Source organism: Triturus cristatus, chromosome 5_1 (assembly GCF_964204655.1).
Source record: "Triturus cristatus chromosome 5_1, aTriCri1.1, whole genome shotgun sequence".
Lineage (NCBI taxonomy): Eukaryota > Metazoa > Chordata > Amphibia > Caudata > Salamandridae > Triturus > Triturus cristatus.
In genome coordinates, this window is record NC_140587.1 from 571,800,266 (window position 1) to 571,824,354 (window position 24,089).

Below are 24,089 nucleotides of genomic sequence, written 5' to 3' on the forward strand. Positions count from 1 at the left end.
GCTTTGTTCGGTGTCAACCCTTGAATTGCCTTAATGATCTCTGTTAGTGCGAGATCTATTTCCATCCCAGCCCCCTTCTTGTTTTGTGTCTTTAGAGTGGTTGTAGAGACCCTCAAAATGAGTCACCCATTGTTGAGGGAGGATATTTGTGCTAATGACCGGGGCACTACTATCCTGGAAACAGGGCCTGTTAATGATCCTCCAGATTTCTGTGAAGTCCCTGTTTTCTCCTGCCTCTCTTTAATCAGCCCAGACTTCTGCTTGTAGGGTAGCCTTTCTTTCTTTTATCTTAATTTTATAAATTTGTCTACACTTGGCCACTTCAACCTTGTCCCTAGGGTTAGCTTTGAGGCTTGATTTTAGATTTCTTAATGCTCGAGAACAATTAGTATCGAACCATCTTGGCTGTGTGCCTATCTTTCTAGGACCTTTTACTTCTAATAATTTATCGGCCAGTGTTGTCAGTTCCCCGAAGGACGCGACTAGATCAACTCCCCCTATCTTAGGGTCTAGGCAGTCTTCGACATACTTTTTGCCTTTTACAAGTAGTGTTGTGTAAAATTCCTGGGCATTAATTTTCGCCCACCTTAAACGCCTCCCCTGGTCTGTTGGCCTTAGACTGATATCCACTTGTTTATTCATTTCCAAGTGGCCATTGTAAAGTAATTCTAAAACTAAGGGATTATGGTCACTAAAGGTACTCCATTTAGTACTGGCCTCTATAATCCAATGTTTTGCAAAGGGGGATATCAACATGAAATCTATAATGGAGGAGCATCCTCTTCCTTTAAAAGTTGGCACAAGGGTGCCCTCTGGACCGGGACTATCAAATCAATAGTGTGTGCTAGCGTGTGGGTGCCAATTAATTTAGTTAGTGTTGTTCCCTCAGTGCTATGCTCAAAGTGTGGCCCCTTCGTGACCGGGCAAACGGCCCAGTCTACAGTTACCGGTAGCAGGTTTGGGCAGAGGTGGCAATTTAAATCTACCATCAGTAACACAATTGGTTCTCCCCCCCCCCCCCCCCTTCCTTTGATCAGCTTCTTGGGTGAGTCTAGCGTCTAGTTCCTGCAGGACAGCGTTCCTACCATTTATAGGACCTGAATTGTAGATATTGAATAGCTGTAACCTCAACCCTTGCCCTTGGAATGTTGCTGCTTGAAGGGTGTGTGATGTCCAAGATGGTAATGTCCATCTTCCCTTAAGATTAATATCCACGTACAATGCTAGCACTCCCCTCGCCCTTCCTGCTCTACTATCCTGGGCTGGGACAAAGAAACACTTATAGCCCTCTAAGTGATAGAGATCGAACTTAACCGCCCAGGTCTACTGTAGAGCTAATATATGAAAACCACGTAGATGGTTTCTCCAATCTACATTTTCAAATTTTCCGGCTACGCCTGCTATATTCCAGGACATTATGTTCACCCTTCCCCCTAACACCCTCACAACATTTGAACCCTGGGCGTTTGGTCTGACTACATCCCTCCTTGCTGGCGTGAGCTCCTGTTTCTGCCCGTCCTGCTTTAAAGGGGTTACTGCCAGCCCCTTCGGCTGGTGACTTCCCCGGGATACTAGTTCACTGATATCGGTGGTCATCCTTCTTTCCATCCCCTCCTGGTGCATCTCTAGTTGGGGTAGTCAATCGTTCTCGTCCAGGGACTGCAGAGGGCTGAATCTATTTGTCCACTGTGGGCCACCCTGATTTAATATTGGCAGGCCACTGTGTTCATATTTCCTTGCCCGGTACCCATCTGCTCCTCTGCCCCTTCTTCCCTGTGTATGAATTAAGGGATAAGTGACACAATTTCTGGGATAGAAGTACCCTAGTGGCATGGATCGTATAGTGCTGGTCGCATTCCTATTATGATTGCCCAGTATGTACTCCACTAGGTTCGGGTTCCTAAAGTTTGCAATAATGCAGTTCCCTTCAATATCTTTCCTTCTGCTGCCAATCCAAATTGCTCTCCTAACATGTAGGATTTCTCCAGGTTCCTCCCCTTGTAATGGCCTATGTATGTTCAACCAGTTAATAATCTTGTTTTTAAGTTCCATGTATGACTCTTTCTGACCCATCCTTAGTTCAGGTACCCCGGCAAACACAACAACATAGGGACTTGCTTCAGGAGGTAAATTTACCCATGGAAGGGGGGAGTGGATTTTATCCATTCGCTCCCGTCCTGCCTGGTAATTATCTTTCTGGCTATGAGTTGCGAGGTTCCCTGTCTGTGTCTGAGTTGGATTGGGCTGCATCTGGGGTTTATGGGTGTCATAATTCCCACCTTTTTGAATACTTCTTTCCTCAGGGTGAGCTGAGGCTTTGGGCAATGCATGGACTTGTACAATAGTGCATTGCTCATTACTTACACAGTTATTGTTAGCTGGAATTTGCTGTGTTAAGGTGGTCACTGCTGGTGTGGCATTTCCAATGAGATTGGAATTTGTGGTCTCCTTCGTCTTGCCCTGTTTTTGCAGTTCATTGGCAATTTTGTCTAACTTACTAACTAGTGGTTTTATTTGGCTAACAATGAAAGCCTCAAGATGTTTTTGGAGGTCAGCAATTACAGGGTTCAGCCACCCGGGAGGAATTAAGGGACATGGAGCTTCTATTTCCACGACCTCATCATCTATTGTATGTGTCTTACCGCCCCCACTGGTTGGTTTCAGTTTTCTGATATGTATATTCTTTGTGCCCCGTTTTTGACTTCTATTTCTAGTTCTGAATGTTCTATTTTCAACCCTATCGGGGAATGGCCCAGCGTCTGTTACCAGTTGGCCACAGGGGATAGCTTCAGGTGAGACGTCCAGACTGCCATTATGTGAGGTTTCACAAAAGTTTAAATCTGTGGTTTGTATAGGTGTGGTTTGTATAGGTGTGAGGGGAATATTTATAGGTGTCATCGATAAGCGCCTCTGTGTGCGCTCAATCTCCCCGTTAACAACCCCAATGACCTTCCTGTGCATTAAATCTATTGCAGTTGGTGGCGCTGTGTGTCCTACTGGAGTGTTGGGGTCAAGCCCATTTTTGTAGGAATGAGTGGTGTGCGTGGTTTCCCCTTGGTAGAGCGCGTTTTGGGTTTGGTAGCCATAGTACAATAATCTACGCTATTCCCTGCCTCCCAATAAGCTCACAGCGGGGTGATTGGGTGATGCTGGACAACCCTACTTTTATTGACAGTTTCATTAGTTTTAAGCCCCTTACAAGAGGAGTCCGTAGTCCGCTGTACACAGATATTGTGCAATGTCCAAAGTCCTAGGCTGAACAGTTGTGGCTTAGTGATAGGAACAAAGTTATACAAAAGTACCTGATTGAAAATCCAAGGGGGGTGGCCCAGCCCAGCCTCCTCTGGCCACTGATGGCCACAGAGGGCCCGCCCTTTGCCCAGGCTTAGCCCGCGCGTGGCCCTGCGACGCGGGGGCTCTCTCCAAACTTAAGCGCCTCCGGGCGTGGTGTGGGCGGTGGCAGCTTTCCTGCAAAGGCTCCTGGTAGCTGCAGACCCCCTTCGGCCGCGCTGCAGTGATGGAAGGTGCTGCAGCAGCAGGAGGACCAACGAAATCACCAGCGGGACACGGGAGTAAAATGCAGATTGCCAGCTAATGCCCCCAACAGCTGAACACAGAGCCCCGCTCCACCGGGGCTCTCTCCAAACTTAAGCGCCTCAGGGCGCGATGTGGGCGGTGGCAGCTTTCCCTGCAAAGGCTCCTGGTAGCTGCAGTCCCCCCTTCGGCCGCGCTGCACTGATGGAAGGTGCTGCAGCGGCAGGAGTACCAACGAAATCACCAGCGGGACACAGGAGTAAAATGCAGATTGCCAGCTAATGCCCCCAACAGCTGAACACAGAGCCCCGCTCCACCGGGCCTCTCTCCAAACTTAAGCTCCTCCAGGCGCGGTGTGGGCGGTGGCAGCTTTCCCTGCAAAGGCTCCTGGTAGCTGCAGTCCCCCCTTCGGCCGTGCTGCACTGATGGAAGGTGCTGCAGCGGCAGGAGGACCAACGAAATCACCAGCGGGACACGGGAGTAAAATGCAGATTGCCAGCTAATGCCCCCAGCAGCTGAACACAGAGCCCCGCTCCACCGGGGCTCTCTCCAAACTTAAGCGCCTCCAGGCGCGGTGTGGGCGGTGGCAGCTTTCCCTGCAAAGGCTCCTGGTAGCTGCAGTCCCCCCTTCGGCCGCGCTGCACTGATGGAAGGTGCTGCAGCGGCAGGAGGACCAACGAAATCACCAGCGGGACACGGGAGTAAAATGCAGATTGCCAGCTAATGCCCCCAACAGCTGAACACAGAGCCCCCAAACTCAAATTCGCCTTATAAAAAGTCAGTTTTGATTACGTTTATTTAAAGCCAATGCCCTCTTTTGGGAGCGCCTTAAGACAAGTGCCTATAATGGTCTTCATGTAGCAACAGACCTGACAACAATAACTCATTATCAGCTCACTGGCATCAACATCTGGTTACGGATGCTGCTCATTTATATGCTTAGAAAGGGTGAGCATTGAATTATTTGTATTAATGAATGGATTAAAATCATTAAGGCTACCTGTAGGTGAGGGTGGCAACTAGTTTTCTATCAGTGGGTCAATGAATTCACGGACAAGCTGGTTAGCAATAGCGGAGACATTTAGGCGCCCTTTTAAAAAAGGGCAGATTTTGGTGAGTTAGGTTAAGTTTGTATTTTTCTAGGATGTACTGTTTTTCTGAAACACCTTTGGCTCCATTAACCAGACTCCACCTGAGAAAATACACTAAGTAGGAGGGTCTTTTAAAATACAAAAAAAAATGGAAATCCTGGCAATCAAATGTAAGTAATTAATGTGCTACTGGTTGATACTCAAGTGCGCAAAAGGGTTTGAATAAGTCCATGAGCCAGTAACAACTAGACCAGGGGCACCTGGTCACCACTAGCTGATGTGCTACGATGTGCAGCTTTTTGTCTAACCAGTTCTTGGATGTATAGGTTAGATATCAAGGCATTGGCAAAGCCAAAAGGTCTCGCATTTGGAACCTATTGGCTTTGCCAATTGTTTTCAGCGATGCTGCACTGCATCCCCAGTGCTGTGCAGCATGGCTAAAGAAAAATAAATAAAAGCTCATGACACCTCTAACCACATTAGTTTGCAGGTGCGCGCACCACGCATCTGCGTGTCTACAAAATGGCAATAGCACTTTTTTTATTTTATTTAACAGTTCGGGTTAGAGCAGTAAATAAAATTTTTTAAAAACACACAAAAGTGGGGGTTTTGATAGTGGATGGCAGGGCCAGAAGCAACATGGGGATAAAAATAAAAGGAGGTTGTAGGTGGGGGATACAACACAAAGGGTACAAGTGAACCTACCAGCCGCGGCCCGTGGAGGGAGTTCCGTGGGGCAGTAAGGCGGGGCGGGGGAGGGGCAGGGTGGGGGGTTCTAAAAACCGGAATATGGATAATTACAGGTAAGTAAACAAATAAATAAAACGAATTTCGTAGCGCGCGCTGCATCGCATTGTGCGATGCAGCGTGCGCTACGAAATTCGTTTTATTTATTTAATTGTTTACTTACCTGCAATTATCCATATTCCGGTTTTTAGAACCCCCCGCCCCGCCTTACCGCCCCACGGAACTCCCTCCACGGGCCACGGCTGGAACCTACTGATAAAAGTTACATTAAGGTCGCCTAATGACACCCGCGCTAGAGAGCATCTCAAACTGATCACTGCTCCCCTCGCTATTCAGCGAGCACCCTGGCACATTACGGTTGGGGCAAATAGACCTGCATTGCAGTGCCGGCCCAACAAGGAGCTGCCCAATGATGAAGCATGACACCTCTTGGGGTGTGTGATGGCCCATACTCCTAATCTGAGCTATTCCTTTCTAACTACGTGTTCTCCTTACAAGCACCTGGTTTGAACTTATAAATCCCTATTGCCCTCCCTGCTTCCCCCAATCAACATAGGAACAGCATACTCTTTTTTCTTAATAACTGGCCGGGGCATATATGCTGGACCTTCCAAGCCCCTGTCCCTCCTTGTGAGGTTATCACTTCTCAATCAATTTCTAAATACAGGCATAGTCTGCATCTCCTTCAAAAAGGCAATTGTAGTCCCCTTACAAAAGGACGTTTGTGAGGATCCCCTTAATATGACAATTATCGGCCTATTTCCCTCCTTCCTTATCTGGCAAAACTACTTGAGGCACATGTAGCTCATCACCTCTGCTCATTCATAGAGGCCTCACACCTCCTTGATTCCTAACAAGCGAGCTTTCGCCGTGCGCACTCCACTGAAGCAGTAATCACTTCGGTAGTAGATGCGAGAGGAAGAGGATAGTGGTAACACTCAAGCCCTAATATTACTCGATCTGTCGGCAGCCTTTGACACGGTCGACCGCATTCTTTTGGCTGACTGTGTCAGGGCCGCGGGATTGCAGGAGGCTGCTTTAAACTGGATGATCTCCTTTCTCAAGGACAGATCTCAATCAGTTAGACTCTCCCTGTTTATCTCCCCTGAGGTCCACTTGAATTGTTGGGTGCCACAGGGCTCCTCCCTCTCCCTTCATCTTTTTAATCTCTACATCCGTCCTTTGATTCATTCTCTCAAAAACAGGAAAGTAAATATTTTTTAATTATGCTGACATACAACTTTTTTTCATGATTGATAAAACCCCTAAATCCAAATTGCACTTCCAAGAAACTATGCTGTTTATCCGGGACTGGATGAACAGCAACTATTTGAAACTTAACTCTGACAAAACAGAGATAGTAGTCACCAAAAATAGGGTCTACCTTTGCATTCGCTCCTTCTGACCCAATGAGATGGGCTCCCCCCACCCCTAGGAAGTCAGTAAAAAGCCTTGGCTTTATTATTGATGAGGAGCTATCTCTAAAGCAGCAGATTAGTTCAGTGACTTCCTCCTGCTTTTTCCAATTTTGCAGGATTGAGAAGATAAATACATTTCTTACCTTGGACAACTTGTCCCAAGTTATAATTGCCTTAGTCAAGTCAAGAATTGACTATGCCAATTCCCTCTATCTGAGTCTTCTTAAATATCTCAAGTGCTACCTTCAGTTGATTCAAAATCAGGCCGCTCGGCTGATCTATCAACTTTCCAAGCATTGTCACATTTTTTAAGGTATAAATGATCTTCATTGTCTCCCAGCTGCACAAAGATCCATGTTCAAAATATGTTGCATGATCTTTAAGACCTTGCACATGGAAAGTCCAGCCTTCAGCAAATTTTGGATCCTTAAGTATTCCCCCACTAGAGATCTGAGATCTACTGATTTACCTTACTTAGTCATCCCTCAATAGAAGAGGAATAAGACAGGTGGTATCAGGCTCTCAGTCACTGCTCCCCGTGTCTGCAACTCGCTGCCACTGGGACTTAGGACCACTTCCAATTATGCAAAACTCAGCCAAATGTTGAAGACCTTTCTCTTTAAGAGTGTTGAGTTTCAATGGGGGAGCCCACATGAAACTACCTCACGTGGGTCAGTAATGCAGTACAGAATAAAGATGGTCGTAGTAGCAATCCTTTAGTAAAAACATGAACAAGAGAATGATTAGTTTACAAAATAGTGCAATCCACAATGTGTGATTTTTTGGCTACCTTAGTCAAGTTTAATACTATTTTCAAACAGGTATTTAGTAACCCTGGGCGAGACACTACGCTTCCCCCACGTAGTGTACGTAGCGCTGTCTGCTTCGCAGTTTTCGAAGTAGGTGAAGCAGGCAGCGCTACGCACACGCCAGGGCAAAGCATAGCTGCCTGCCACCCACCACCCACCTCCCGCCCGCCCTCCTTTTTAAAACATACCCTAATTGTAAATTGAATAAAAGTAAAGACTCTTAGCTGAAGCGCGGCGTCTCCGGGGCTCCCTCTTCCTGGTTTCCAACTTCTTCTGACAAATGTGCATGCGCGGACGCCTGCGCATGCGCATTTCTTGCGAGAAATGCGCATGCGCATTTGTCAGAAGAAGTTGGAAACCAGGAAGAGGGAGCCCCGGAGACGCCGCGCTTCAGGTAAGTGTCTTTACTATTATTTAATTTACAATTAGAGTATGTTTTAAAAGGAGGGCGGGCGGGAGGTGGGTGGCGCGTAGTGGGGCTACGCGGAGCACATAGTGTGCGTAGATTTGGGCACACTACGTGCTGCTTCACGTAGCCCCACTACGCCCACTATGCCCACCCTTAGTTTAGAATGCGATTCAAATTCAAAACATTATATATTCTGGCAACACAGTTGCTCCAGTATGTTAGAAAATACAGTGCTCTTGGTGTTTGGGAAAAAGGGAAATGGGTAGGGAGTGGTGGATAAGTGGGTGGAGGACAAGGAAAGGGTATCGTGACATATATATACATCATTTATACATGGTGTAAGATCTTTCCGGCCTAACATAGGTCAATAGTTCCTGGGTAAACACATCACTCTAATGTACATGTGTATTTATCAATTGTGACCTTGTAGTCTGTGTAGAAGTAGAGTAGTCTACGTTATGACCCCTATCACAGAGGGCGAGTCGCTCATGCGCAGGAATGTGGTTGGGTTGGCAGTATGTGAAGATTGAATCTCATACGGCATGGGAATAAATCCACGGAGAATCTCCTTCAAAGTCGGTCGATTTCAAAACGCACAGCAGTCATATTGCTGTTAATCCCAAGTGCTCATGATAATTTTGTCCTGATGAAGACCCCGCTGTGAGGACTGATTTACCCTCTGTGATAGGGGTCGAAACGTAGACTACTCTACTTCTACACAGACTCTAAGGCCACAATTGATAAATACACATGTACATTAGAGTGATGTGTTTACCCAGGAACTATTGACCTATGTTAGGCCGGAAAGGTCTTACACCATGTATAAATGATGTATATATGTCACGATACCCTTTCCTTGTCCTCCACCCACTGTATTTTCTAACATACTGGAGCAACTGTGTTGCCAGAATATATAATGTTTTGAATTTGAATCGCATTCTAAATACCTGTTTGAAAATAGTATTAAACTTGACTAAGGTACCCAAAAAATCACACATTGTGGATTGCACTATTTTGTAAACTAATCATTCTCTTGTTCATGTTTTTACTAAATGATTACTACTACGACCATCTTTATTCTGTACGGCCTTTCTCTTTAAGCAAGCTTATTAATGAGATTCCTGAGCCATGCTGCTTCAGTTACCTAGCGTCAAGAGACCGTCTGGTGAAAGTGCACTCTATAAGCTGCAGTAACGTAACATAACAGGTGGGGGGGTGCAACATGGAGGACACAGGTGGGGGCAGAGAAAAGCAAATGGGAAAGAGAGAACAATATTCAGTATGGTGGAAGAAAAACACTGACAAAAGTGCAACTTGGAGCTCGAAGGTAAGAAACAAATCGGTGAAAAAACAATATGGGAAAGCACACGAGGGTGAGCACATCAATGAGGGGTGCAGGAGAGAAGCACACGAGCGAGAGAAAGCAACATGGAGCACAGAAGGGGAAGAACACTAGCAAGATTGCTGGAAAACACATTCAGTCTCATAAAGTCCTTCAGACAAAAGAAAATAAATGTATTTTCCTAAAAGTGAGCAGTTGAAGGATACAAGTAATTTCTCCAGGGGAGGGACAGTCACAAGATGGACAAAGCAATGCATTGAATAAGAAGAAAGAAAATGGGAACTACATTAAAGCCAATCAATGGTAAGGAATTTGCAGTTGGCAAGCCCCTCAATGTCCTTGATAAAGCCACTATATGTCTTCTGCAACCAGACAGCTTGCACAGCACCAAACAAGTACCTCTATTTTCTTATTAAGCCCACAATATCTGTTTCGCAACGAGAGAGCTGTGCTGTCTGCTAGATTTGAACTAAATTGTGGGATCTGCATGATGAAGCATTCTATCCCAAGACAAGTGAAAGTTTTAGGTGTTTTATTAAATGTGCCAAAGTAAATCAAGTCCCAGCGGGCCAAGGTAAAGCCACGTTCTCAACTGATATATATGTAGGGCGTGACATAGTTGAACGGCATAGCTGAGCTTGTGTCTGGTGTATGAGGACTGTGATGACTGGCCGATCACTGATGCTGCAAGATAGAGTGAATCAGGACAGGTAGAAGAGTGTTGGTTTGTTTGGTGCATCACTATTGGAAGGAAGACCCACATCACAACCTCGATAACCGGTAGAGAACCATAATGAGGGGCCAAGAAATCACTTTTCCAATTCATTTAACAGGCTTAAAGTGGACTACTCTGTCAACAAGCATTATGTCACTTTACATATAAAGCTGTCACACATTACAATCAAAAGGTAGTGCTACGAGGTGGTTTACTTTTCACTAGTTACTGTTTATACAACAAATACATTAATAAAACCATTTCAGCCAGATGTATAAAACAGATTACAGTGATGATGGCAAGGTACTGGACGAGAAACATCACAATTAGTAGGAACATAATTGTGCATCAAATATATGCTTAATGGGAGGGTCATTTAATTTGGGAAAAAGTGAGTTTTTTAAATGTGTTTTTGAAGGTAAGAAGAGTGGGTTTGAATCTGAAGTTAAGAGGTAAAGAGTTCCAGATAAATGTGGGGGCACTAATAAACGACGGCTTCTCAGCACGCGCTGTTCTGATTGATTCCACCTCACAATGTTACCTCCAAGTTTACCTCAACATCAATCTAACTTCGAATGTTACCTCCATTTTTAGGTCGAACCTGCTGGAAGTGCACATGCGCTGTCGCTATGGCAACAATCTGTTGTATCTGGAAAAAACAAGCATTGGAAAAGCCAATAGGTCACACCTATACAAGAGCGTGGAGTTGAGTAGAGGGGAGTAGAGTTCAGTGATTCAGTGGCAGGGAGTGTCATAGAGTGCAGTGCTTGGGGAAGAGTGCGATGTATTGAGGCGATTGGGGTGGATTGGAGTAGAGTGGGGTGGATTGGACTGCAGTGAAGTGGGGTGTATTGGAGTGCGGTGGGGTGAATCGGAGTTAGGTAGATTGAAATGAGTGGGGTGGATTGTGTTGAGGTGGATTAGATTGAGGTGGATTGGATTGGGGTGGGTGAACTGGATTGGGCTGGGGTGGATTGGATTGGATTGGGGTGGGGTTGATTGGATTGGAGTGGAGTGGGCAGGTGAGTTGGAGTGAGGTAGATTGGATTGGGGTGGATTGAATTGGGGTGCGGTGGATTGGATTGGGATGAGGTGGAATGGATTGGGGTGAGGTGGATTAGAATGGAGTGGGGCAGATTGTTTTGCAATTGGAGTGGGGCAGATTGGAGTCGGGAAGGTTGTTTTGGATTGGAGTGGGGCATATTGTTTTGGAGCGAGGCAGATTATTTTAGATTGGAGTGGGGCAGATTGGTTTGGGGCAGACTATAGTAGGACAGATTGTTTTGGACTGGAGTGGGGTAGATTAGGGAGGGAGTGTGGTGGGTTGTTTTGGGTTTAGGAGGATTGGAGTTAGGTGGATTAGAGTGGGGTAAATTGGATTGAGCTGGATTGGAGTGGAATGGATTGGTTTGGGGTAGATTGGATTGGTGTAGCATTGATTGGATTGGAGTGGGATGGATTGTGGTGGATTGGAGTGTGGTGAATTGGGATGAAGTGGGTGGATTGGGATGAGGTGGTTTGGATTGAATTGGAGTGGGGCAGATTGGAGTGGGTGGACTGGAGCAAATTGGAGTGGGGCAGATTGGAGTGGGGCAGATTGTTTTGGATTGGAATAAGGCAGATTGGTTTGGATTGGAGTAGGAAAGATTGTAGTGGGATGGATTGGAGTGGGGCAATTGTTTTGGATTGGAGTGGGGCAGAATGGAGTGGGAAGATTGTTTTGGATTGGAGTGGGGCAGATTGGAGTGGGCGGATTAGAGTGGGGCAGACTGTTTTGGATTGGAGTGGGGTGGATTGGAGTGGGGTAGATTGGAGTCAGGCAAATTGTTTTGGAGTGGGGCAGATTGTTTTGGATTGGAGTGGGGCAGATTATTTTGAAATGGAGTGGGGCAGATTGGAGTGTGGAAGATAGGAGTTGGGCAGATAGTTTTGGATTGGAATGGAGCGAATTGGAGTGTGGGGGATTGGAGTGGATTGGGGTTAGTGTTTTGGATTCGAGTGTGGTAGATTGGATTGGTCTGGGGTGGATTGGATTGAATGGGGCAGACTGGTGTGGGGTGAGGTGGATGGATTGGAGTCCAGCAAATTGAAGTGGGGTGGATTGGGGTGTACTGTACGATTATGCGTTAAAGCATAATTTCAGAAACTACACATAAGAAAGAAACAATGTCGCTTTGGGATAAAATAATCCTCATCTTTTGAGAACAGTGCCCACAAGCAAAAACAAAAGAAAACATGAGTGCAAAGTGAGAAAAGAAGGTTTGGCAAAATAAAAGAACGCTAACTATAGAAAATAAATCTTTGCAATTTTGTTCGTCCTGCTGGGCACATTTTTGCAAGTCACATGCCTTCTGTTTTCAGGGCACTAAAAGTTGAAAAGAACAAAATAGTATCTCAGCCACGTCAGAAGCAGTGCCTGGGTACTGATTAACTTGAATCAATCAGTGCATGGTCCCTGCTCCAAAGAGAGGAACGGAAATTATGTTAGTACTGCCTTGACGAATTACGAAGTTGGAAAGAAGAGTGCCACGTAAGCCAACAAATGGTAAGAAATGGGCGGGCTCCAAACCCCTTTTATTAACAATAGTGTTTTGCAAGCGATATGCATGTGCTAGTGCATGCTCTTGCAGGCTTGACCCTAAAAACTTCTCAAAAAAGAAGCTTTTAGCCTGCCCCTTACTTACCATTTGTTGGTACCATTATCACTCTCTTGTTCTGCCTTCCAATTTAGCAGCCTGTGCAATGCCATCACTTCCTTTTCTTCGTTTTGAGCATGGCCCAAGTACAGATTAATTTAACTCAGCCTCCTTCAGTCGCTCGGCCTGCGATTGAGGTAGTAATCCTTTTTTTGTTGCATTTTTAAATAGCGCAAACCTTAAACCGTCAGAATGTATGCAGCGCTTTACATGAGCACCAGTTATATTACACAATTTCGCATTCATTTTTATTTTTTAAGAAAGGGAGATGAAGTGATTTGCCCAGAGTCACAGGATGTTGTGGCGATGGCGAGACTCACCCGGTTCCTCAGTTCCGAAGTCGACATCCCGTCTTCCTACACTGCCCCTGGCGCCGCATCCTTGCTATGCGCGTTGGTGCTTGCTACCCAGAGAAGCATGCCTGGGGCCAGACGTAGACCTTTGAATGACGCCTTTTTCACTGGCTTGTGTTATATGACCCAGTTCTGATTGTGGAACAATGCACACCTTTGACATCATTTTGTGGAGCACATCCCTTTGTTTGGGCGCATATCCTGTACTTAAAATGAATAACTTCTCAGGAAGAAGGCGGGGTGTGCTTCAGTTATGGGTCACATCGTGTCTGATCTTGCATTTGCCTTGGTGGTGTGTGTGCCTCCCCGGCATGTCTTTAACCCTCGTCTTTTCCGGCCGCATTTCGACACATCTGATAAAAAACGCTTGCAGCCACCATTGTAACAGAGCTCAACCGTCACAGCCTCGGTCCTTTGTCTCATGTAACACCGGCTGTGTCTTTTTCTGTCTGTACTTGTATTACACCTGCACCCCATGCCCCCTGGTTACAGTACAGACCTCCCACACCATGCCAAACCTGCACCACATTGCCACAGTCTATGAAATCCTCGTTCCAACCCTCTTACAAAGGAACACATCATTATGCTGGACAAACAGCTCAGCTGGTTGAGCGCTCGCTGCTGAGCGCTGAATGTAGTCAGCCGTTCATCGTTCAGCAGTATAAATTAAATGCGCACCCTTACTCTGTGCAATGTCAGCGCCTACTCTTCAGATGCAAAGAGAGGCTTAGTTTTTGTTGTGCACTACTTAAATGCCCTGCAATGCATTATTTATATTTAATCGCAGTCATCAGTTTTAAACGGGTTTTGCCTGGTATTCTCACTCTGTGTCAAAATCATAATCCGTGGTCTACATTACATGCATTCCTGGAGTGAAAGGTGGCCATGTTATATTGCACATGTGCTCTCTATTTCGAAAACCACCTGCTGCGGACACCCCTTGCGCATTTATCTGCTGTTGTTATGTATTTGGCCTGGACAGATTTATTCACAGTCTTTACTACTAATGGCGCAGTAACACAGTTTATTATCTAAATGTACTTTTTGGAATGAAGGCCGATAAACTGTCTGTGGCCTGGTTCTGGTGTGATCCGTCCACTAGTTATATACGTTTGTTCATCAGCATCCGCCCTAGATCAGCTTGTCGTCTAGTACTCGTCAGATTCTTCACATGAGCCCTGTTGCTTCCCGATCTCCCCTAGAATGATTTTACTGGTACCCATCTCTTCCCCAAATGCCTTCCTCCTTGTAAAAGCTGCATGCAAACTGATTCACCCTACTGCAGCTTCCTACTTCCATGGATAATCTATAGGCATCGGGGGGAATGGTGGAGTACACATCCTGACCACATTCACCTGCTTCTGGCGACTGTCTATCAGTCTCGGGTAGCTCACCCACTGCCCCCTGATTCTGAATTTTATGGTCAAGCTCCAATTCCTGCCATTGCCCCCCCCCCCTTCCCCCTCATTTCTAACCTGCTCTCAAACTCTGGTTTTAGTCACTGTCACCCCTTAAATTCTTTTTTAGCACCAGCCCACGCGCTTAGCGTTTGTCACAAAAGGCTGCCCCTAGAGTGTGTAGCAGTCCTTTTATAAGCAACCAACAAGGCCTGGTGTAATAAAAGACATCTACATTTCTGTCAATTTTAAGCTTCTTACAACCGCAGCATTTGTACAATTATATACATTTAGATCACAGGAAGGGGAGCAAAGATTAAACAAAGATACTTTTAACCTTTATCAAACTTTTTCCCAGAAAAGAAGACAAACAGAAGTTTCTTGTAAATATGATGTTTCGGATGTTTCATTCGTGGGCCTGCCCAATGACTGCTAAAGAGCGCCCGATAGTGTTATGCATCTTTAAGAACTCTTCCAAGCTAGACCGGAAGGCATTGGCAAAGGCTGTTGACTGCATCTTCAGGAAACCTCTTCCTTAGCTGCTGTCTCTGTAGAATCTTCACTTCCTCTAAACAAAAGTAAGGCTGGCAAAGGTAGCTCTCTGGCCCCAGTGCATCCATACTTTCTGTATAGCAGGAAATATGTATGGCTGGGCTTGACTTACCACAGTTAGGTCTGACTACGAAATGTCTTGCTTTGTTATTTGCTTTGTTAAGTGGCTTTCAGGTTGCGGAGCTACCTGTAATCGTTTGCCATGGAGATTGTGAAGTTCAACCAAACAAACCGTGTTACGCTGCTTTTGAAAGGACTAGGCAGTCCTCAACAAACACAAAGCGGTTTAGGCAAAGAGTTCCATATTTCGGATGGAAGCATTTGCTCCTGCTATGATAATTCTAAATCTTTGGCTGACCAACGTCTTGCTGATTAAGAGCTGTAGAAGTCCAGGAGGAGAGGATATTTTAAACTCAGAAATGAGTAAAGGAGCAATTTGTGATGCATCTGCAATAAACAATCCACGAAAGAAGTTCTCTCTTTTTAGATCTGATCTGCGTGAGCATGCATTAGCACATGTGCTCTCTCTTGCTAGACTTCTGTGTTGAAATGGGCTTGGAGTCTGCCCCTTGCTTACCACTACTTAGCTTCTTTGTCACTCTTCTTTTCTGCCTTCGAATTGGGCCACGCTTGCCAGGAGTCACTTCCTTTTCTTTCTGTGGTGCATGGACCAAGCACAAATTGATTCATGTTATTTAGCGTTCGTCCACTCCTTGCACTGTGTGCAGTGCTGCCCCGTGAGAGACAACAGTGGACAGAAGGTTAAATCTTTATTCCATGAATGAAACTCACAAACTGCGTACTTCAGTGATGTTGAATAGCTCCTTGACCCATTCTGCTGTATGTTTTGATCAGCTCACTGAGCCACCCTAATGAGTGCAGCTTTTTTACCTCCATTATTCTTGAGGCTGGTTTGCTGTGTTCTATTCTTGGCAGGCAGGTATGGGACCACTTGTACTCTATTCGTTCTGACCTTTCACAGCACCGACTATCAGTAAATTTACAGATGCAAAAACAAAATATTAGCTTCTTAGCTCACTCATTATTATGATAACAGTACCATGCATGAACATCTTTTCTTTGTGTTCAGTAAGCGAGATATATATGCAACGCGTATAGTTGGCGAGCAGTTCAGGAACAACCCCTGCCAATGGTCCTGGCTGTAGTGGAGGAGGCTTATTTCTGTAAATTCTGCTAGATGGGTGGTGGCTGCTGCCAAAAAACAGTAGATAGAGGCAGTTTCATGCACACTATCACAGAGCCATAGCACAGTTGCCTTCTCCTGCTGGATACTGAGCCCTGCTGCCATGTTGGCTTCATCAGCTTTGCTCCTGAGTGAGATTATCAGTGCCGATCTTGGTGCAAGTAGCAGTGGAATGCCCGTTGTATTCAAAGCGACAGTGGGGGCATTTGTGCAGTCTTGTGAAATGCCTGAAGTGCAGAAAATAGAGGATGTGCCTGTTTCTTCTCTTCCCATCCACTGCTATTGCAGTTTCTTCTCCCCCATCTGCCCCGTCCCGGTTTCATCTAACCCCACCCACCCCGTCCATTTCTTCTCCCCTCCCCAAACAGACAAAAGAAAACAAGCATTTACAATGCAATAGGTCTGGCATTTATGAGAGTTTGAGCTATTGGCATTGTAAATGACAATGCCTTTTATTCATGTGTTGTTTTTAAAACAGATAAATAAAAGGCATTTTCATTTACAATGGCAATAGCTTAAGCTCTCACAATTGCGAGACCTATTGCATAGCATATGCGTGCTATAAAAACTTTAAAAAGCATTAGGAGAGAGCGTGTCCTGCCTGCAACAGTAGGGAGGACAAAGCTATTTGAGAAAATAGTGCTCTGAGGCTGTAATTAAAGCCTACCGAGCAATTACACACGTAACAGGGGTTGTCGCCATGGGAGGTTATAAAATGAGACAAGGCGGTAGTAAGGAGGGACTACTAAGCCTTTTGCCCAATAGACAGCCACAGTTAAAGTGGACAATGACACAAGCCAATGAAAAATGTGGGCGGAGAGTGGGCGGACATTCAAGTCCCTACCGCAATACAGCATGCCTTGCAGAGCAGCGCATGTACTGCCCAGGCTCGACTTAAAAAAGTGATATGAACACTGCCAGCGCCGGCCGCTTCATAGTGACTTTTTTTTACCATCCTGACCCCCACCAATTAATCTGCCCTCCCATTCACCACCCCAACCGACTTCCCATTTACGTCCCTCATCGGCGTGACAAAGCTAATAGCTGGCCCACAGGCAAGTCCTATTGGTTTTGCCAATGCCTGTTGTCTCCCGTGTCCAGAGAGACACCGACCCAAAAGTTGAACATCCTGTAGTGGTTCCTACCTGCAGGACGAACTAACCCGGGTGAGAACTTAAATAATTCATGTGATCTTATGCGGGATCTGAATTGGTTCTCTATTTTAAAATTGTAAAAATGGATTATGGTACCTTAAAAAGGAACCCTCTTCCAAAAATAACAGGTACCGTAGGATAACCTCCACGCTGGGCTCTTCAGAAACAACAGTGCCTTTTCAGATGTTGAGAAAAAATCTCACTTTCCTAATTGCGCAGAGGTTTAAATATTTGAATTAGACAATACATAGCAAAAGGTTGTTAGTGTTCCCTGTTAGCTCCCCCTGAAGTCACGAGGAATCACAACATTGAGCATGTACCACTCTCTCATTGGTTCTTTAGACAAGAGTATGTACTTTTGACAGGATCCCTAGATCTGAAGGTGCATACTTTAGAGACGCTCCCTAACTCCTTTAAACTGAAGGAGTTTCCATGAATCAGTGCTTGGCTTAGTGATCCGTCGTGTGAATGGTGACCACGCCCCCAACTTTCCAGCTCCTCCCTGTGTATCGCTTCGACGTCTGAACTCCCTCGATCTTCACTGTTCCTGTGTTGTATGTGTGCAAGCAGAGTTCCCCGACACGAGATTCTGGAGAGAGACTTTCGCCCTCGCACTTTCGCCAGAGTTGGTCACGCTACACCAACTCGCTGGGGCCAAATATTAAGTGTCATACCCAATTGGAAGCGTCCGTTCCTGCGTCTGATTAGTCCCGGCCGGCGCCGGCCAGAGAGGTGCACCAGCTTCCCAGGTAAGCGTGTTTGTCGTCTGTTCCGCTCGTATTTTAGTTTTGAGCCGGTCAGCGCAGCGCGTTTCCTGGGAGGTGAGGTAACCTCGGCTGCTCCGCTCCCGCCCGGACAGAGCAGGGTCAATGCTCGTGGTTGCTCCGCTCCTGTAAACGCTTGACAGGAGCCGGCCAACACGGCATTCCGTCAGACAGATCTTGGCTGCTCCGCTCTTCGGCAGACTTGATAGAGCCGGTCCGCAGGAATTGTCTGTACATTCAGAGAGTAGTGGTAGGAGAGAACCCTAAATCCCTCCCCGCCTTTGAGTCCCACTCTCCTCCTTCCCCTCACATACCCCAGATATTCTAGCACCGTTTCTTGGGCACACCATCCCTATTCCTACCGTTACCCCGGTGTGTATGAATGTGAAAGTGTCCTCTCATGGGGTCGCCCCTTCTAAGACCTACATCACCCGAGAGAGATTCTAAGCCTAAACACTGGTCTCCGTGGATTCAAGAGGCACTTCTGTTTTTAGGTATGCTAAAGACTCACCATGAGTAAGTGAGCCACATGAGTAGAGTGGACATGTATTAATGAGATTATGTGCAGAGTATCTAAATTCTCCTTGTATTCCTTTCCAGGTCTTCCCTGATCAACTACCCTCATTACCTGACACATACACCAAAACTTAGGGGAAGAGTGGTGGTCACTCATGGGTTATTCCCCTCACTTTTAGCTAACAAGATCTCATGAGAGAGTGTTTCTGTCTCCCTCTGAGGATTGTCTTCTGAAAGTGGGGAGAGCCGCATCTTCGCTCCTGTGGAAATCGGAAAAGAAGGTTCCCCCTTCTTGGGTCTAGCGCAACAAAGGTAAGTTAGGATCTAGAAGCAAGTGTGAACATTCAGCGGCCTGAAAGCAGATTTGGCTTTCTTTACATGTTGTCTTAGGTTAGGAAATGTGCACGCACCTGGTGATTCACTCTCCGCCCACAGAGCGGCAGACCCGGACAGCGTCCTCTGAAGAGAAGGCACGATCCCCAGCTTAGACTGCAAGTAGCCAATCAAAAACGGAATCGGTTGATCAGGTGTCTCGGTGATGAGCTTGGTCATCAACTCCTAAAAGAAAATAGAAATTAATCAATTTGTTGATGAAAAGGGAAAATTACTGTTGTAGAGTAATAAGGAACGTGCTGCAGATTCAAATGCTCAAATAAGTGCACAATACTACGAGCGATTTAGGAAAATAAAGTTTGTATGTCAAGAAAAGGTACAGTTGCACGCTAGTATGCAGAGGACAAAAAATGCACACACATGCATCAACACGTTTGGAAACATCAATCAAAATTAGAAACCGTATTTTGGAGGCTTGTTGCCCTGAGCCGGAAGCATTCAGGAGTCCTTCCTTGAATCAGTCTTTCTCCATTGCTTCCTGTTCACTATTTCATCAACTATTTGAATGCGGTCCCCAAGCCAGATCCCACCCGTCTTACCCAGTGGATAAAGTGGTAATCTCCATGGCCATAGCAGTCCACAACAAAAAATTTCAGAAGTCTCATAACCCACACCTTGGGGAACTGAAAGGAATCAAACATCAATAAAAGAAAAAAAAATGAATGAGGTCCACAGAAAAGCAACTGCTCACAAACTGTAAAACAGAACTTCACATTACAATATGCAAATATAAATTACCTCACATAAGAAACCAACGTTATTCAGTAAAATTACCAGGTTCCTCTACACGTATTGTTAATTAATTCTGCCTTTCTGAAAAAGGGGGGCCAGGCAGGTGGGTGAAATCATGGAGCAGAAGTAGAGGCAAAGCAAAGGTTAACAGGTACTAGGCTCTCCTTTCATGCAGAAGCCCATGGCCCCCGGTTGCATGCTCTTATCGGGCATGGTGCCAACTTCTTAAAGGTGTAAGGAAAGCAAACCTGAAATTAAGAGTAGACATTACCCATATAGCAGCCCTTTTAATGGCAGCCCCCACACGTTGGCTTTATTAGCACTAAATGTTACAATCTTTCATGAAAATAACAAGACTACTTCTTTCAGCAGATGCAACCCCATTTTGAAATATGTAGTTTGGTTACTCATGACCTTCATGAATGACATTCTATCTGGCCGGAAGATATGGCGCATCACAGGTTCTTCCAGGCTGATCCTGCCACAATAGCTGCAAAGAAGAATCTGGTGACAAGCGGCTCACTGCAATATCCAATAACTGAGCATGTACTCCAGAAGTGAGACCAGTAACAGGTTTGGGAAACACAGACCTGCATTTCAAAATAGAATTGCTAACTTGGAGCGCACCTATATCCTGGCACCCCACATGGGCTAGGGAATGTAGTGTCATTCAGAGTTTATTGAAAAATGTGAGTAGTGTGGGTACCAACTGCTTTTCAGATTCCGAAAGACAGTCTGTGTGCTCTCAATTCATTAAATGAAACACATCCTCTACACTTAGGACTGCCGCTGTCAACAAGGTTACCTTTCCACTAAGGCTGTTCAAAAGTATGTTCTCTTTAATTTCCACTCGAGGGGGAAGAGGTCCCTGGTAAGTACAGAAACAGATGGAAAGCTGTTTTTCCTTCCCTATATCACTGGACTTCTGTATTATACATTTTAAGGAGCAGACGGGAGAGAGGGGGCAGAATAGATAGTTTGAATATTGGAGACAGATCTTGCTGGGGCTTGATTTAACCTTCGCATCTCCCAAAAGAATAAATTGCCTCAGACAATGAAAAAGTAGCTGATTTGCCCATTAACTGACAATATCTCTTTCCAGCCTGGAAAAACTCACACATCTTGACCATTCCCAGACTAATTACATTTTCATCCTATCTGTGGCAGGAATGTATTATTCAACATGCACTAGAGTTCACCTGATTTAAGTTTGGGGACATTGGTGAGGATGATGTTAAATCCACCTTTAACTATAAACTTAACTTTCAGTGATTTACAAATAGTTGTTTTCTGAAGTATTTCAACATAATATCTTGGTTTAGGCTCATGAGGGGGCAGAACACTGGTGCCTTTACATTCATGACATTTGAATTTACTGGATGCTTTTTCATATAGACTAGCAGAAGACTGTTGGGCTGGAACTTGTTTGTGGCAAAATAGAAAAGTTTTGCCTATTGCATTTTCGTGGCAACATCAGTGTTTATATATGCAGTAGGGGAATATGACGAAATATCGGCAACAAAATTATTGCTGACAAAACCCTAACAAAAATATTAAGAACTGTAGAGAGTTGTATATCAGTTGCCCTTATGTTCAATGGTATTTGCTTGTATTTATAAAGTTGTATGTAATTCAAACGTGAGGTAATAGGAATGTACTAGCTCACTGCACTATGTGATTTAGAACTCTGGTTGTGGATTATTCATTCTTTGCCTCTCTTCCAACTGGAGCTGTCGTGGGTCTCTGCAACGGTAATAAAGTTTCCTGCTCTTAAATACTTACCTGAAGTCTCAGCCTCTTCTATTCACTGGTACGCATACTATATATATTGGCGACAATTTGGCGTTTATCAGAGGACCCACCGACCAACTGTCTTTTCCTGCTACTTATTCACTTTGGATTATTCAACTGCATTTTGAAAGGCACGCTGCCTCAGCATCTCCTACTACGTCTACTGATTTACGGTTATCTACGAATTTATTCGGATCGTTTCTACGAGAGTTGGCAGCTATTTCTCTATGATCCTTTGTACTAACGAGCTGCCTCTGATGATGACTTCATGCCACAGTTGAAAGGTACTGTTGTGTTTTGGAAGTTTCGTGCGTGATTTGGTACTTTTGCTGTTGTCCGTGTGCAAACTTAGGTCATTGCGGGCACAAAGAGTTGGTGTTTACCTTCAACGGTTGCATCTCACTGTTGCTGCCTTGTTTCTCTTCGAATCTACTTGGCATTCCATGGCTCGCGATTCCAGCTCCTTGGCGTTCCCTTGGTGTTTATTCTCACGTCAGCTGTGTTCCCGGCAAGATGTTCCACACGCTGCTTCTCATCACGCATATTTGTCATCACGCTTAAAGACACACAGCACGTTGTTTGCTTATCGCATCAGTCACGTCCTTGGCGGCCTTCTTAACTTTATTATATCTTCCGTGACAGGCACACGTTACAACAAGGATTTCACCTGTGCTTGTTTTGCGTGAGTGGGCTAAAGAACGGTGATGGATTAAACCCAGATCAGTTGACTGGGGGTGAGTGCTTGCAATGTTCAACACTCCGTCCATCATTTCCTTTGGTTTTTGCTTTGTTCGCCATAAGTTAGCAGGGTATGCTCAGACGTGAGTCCCTTGCTCACTTTGCCACTGGATTCAAGCAAGCCTGGCTGAAGACGGCTGAAATGCCAGAAACCGGTCCTAGGATGCTTGTTTCTGGTCCAGGGAAACCATGGCTTGGTAGTTCGGGCTGGACTATTCCCATGAGGCACAGGGTCAGACTGATTTGCATATGGCCATGTCTGAACTTGTGTGGCAGAGTGGGCTAAAGAACGGTGATGGATTAAACCCAGATCAGTTGACTGGGGGTGAGTGCTTGCAATGTTCAACACTCCGTCCATCATTTCCTTTGGTTTTTGCTTTGTTTTGCGTGATGAGCACGCAAACTTTATCAGTTGCTGTTTATGCCTCACTCTGCTGCTTCTCATCATTTACCACAGTGATATTTCTTTCTTTCAGGTTATTTATTTTGCTTTACAGCTTGGGCATGAATTTTTTGTTCTTGTTGTTGTCTCTTCCTTATTTTAACTTATGTACTTACCACCTTTTTCTTCTGTAGTCTACTATTACTGTTATTTTATGGGAAGATGTCTTCTTCTTCCAATAATGTTATGCAACCACCTCCCTTTTTACAAAATCCAGGTAAACCTCTCTCTCCTTGGCACAAGTGGTATAGAATTTTCGATAATTATATGGAGGCTATTGATGCTACCAAATATTCTGCTTCTAGAAAAAGAGCGCTTTTGTTAAATCATTTTGGTAGTGCAGGTCCAGATGTATTTGAGAATTTGCCTGTTGTTCCAGCCCCATCTCGTGACGAAACTTGGAATGTATTCTCTGAAGCGTTGGCACGATTGGGAAAACATTATGTTGATGAACCATCTGTTATGGTTGAGCAACATGTGTTCTTTAAACGCAAACAGACACAAGATGAATCCATTGGGGATTATTTAGCAGTCTTGCGTGTTTTGGCATCTAAATATCAATTTGGTACTAATTTAGATATTTCTTTGCGTGACCAACTAGTTTTTAATTGTTTTAACAAAAAGATACAACAGCATATTTTAACTTGTAAGAATCCTTCCCTTGAGGAAGTGATGGATATTGCACGCAGCATTAAACATTCTCTGGTATCTTCAAAAATTTTAACTCAAGATTCTGCTAGTAAATTTCCTGAGAGTTCTAAAGTTATGCATGTTACTTCTACTGGTAATGCTAATGATGTTGATTTAGACATTGTTTCTACCAAACCTAAAGCACATATAAGTGTTGAGAGAAAAGGTTGTTGTTACAGATGTGGATCCAAGTATCATATGGGCAACTATGTGAATTGTCCTGCATAAGGTAAGAGATGTAACACTTGGAAAAAAATTGGATATTTTTACACGGTGTGTAGATCAGCTAAACAAAAGGGCAAGGTTAATTTTCTTAATGTTGAAGAGGATGCTCTTTGTGAGGCTATGAGCAACACGTTGTCCACTACTGAAATTAATACTTTATGCAATGATACCAAAAGGTGTAAAGGGTCTATGTGTAAGGTATCAATAGGACCAATTGAGATCAATGTTATGGCTGACTCTGGCTCTCCTATCACGATACTAGATGAAAATACCTTTAAAAAATGTTGGTCAAAAGGTCTGTTCAAACCTACGGTTGTCAATCCCAAAACGTTTGGGGAATATGATATTATCATGTCTGGTTATTTTTCGGATTCCAT

The 24,089-nt window shown here is 44.9% G+C and overlaps 1 protein-coding gene across 2 annotated transcripts in view; it reads right to left on the reverse strand.

Moving 5' to 3' along the window:
• The window catches only part of C5_1H8orf34 (chromosome 5_1 C8orf34 homolog), a 1,018,772-nt gene that overhangs the window by 781,981 nt on the left and 212,702 nt on the right, over positions 1–24,089 (reverse strand). For both annotated transcript variants that reach the window (XM_085605488.1, XM_085605487.1), the window contains exon 2: positions 19,112–19,259. In XM_085605488.1, coding sequence (XP_085461614.1) covers positions 19,112–19,259 — 148 coding nt within the window. The remainder of the gene's footprint in view (positions 1–19,111; positions 19,260–24,089) is intronic.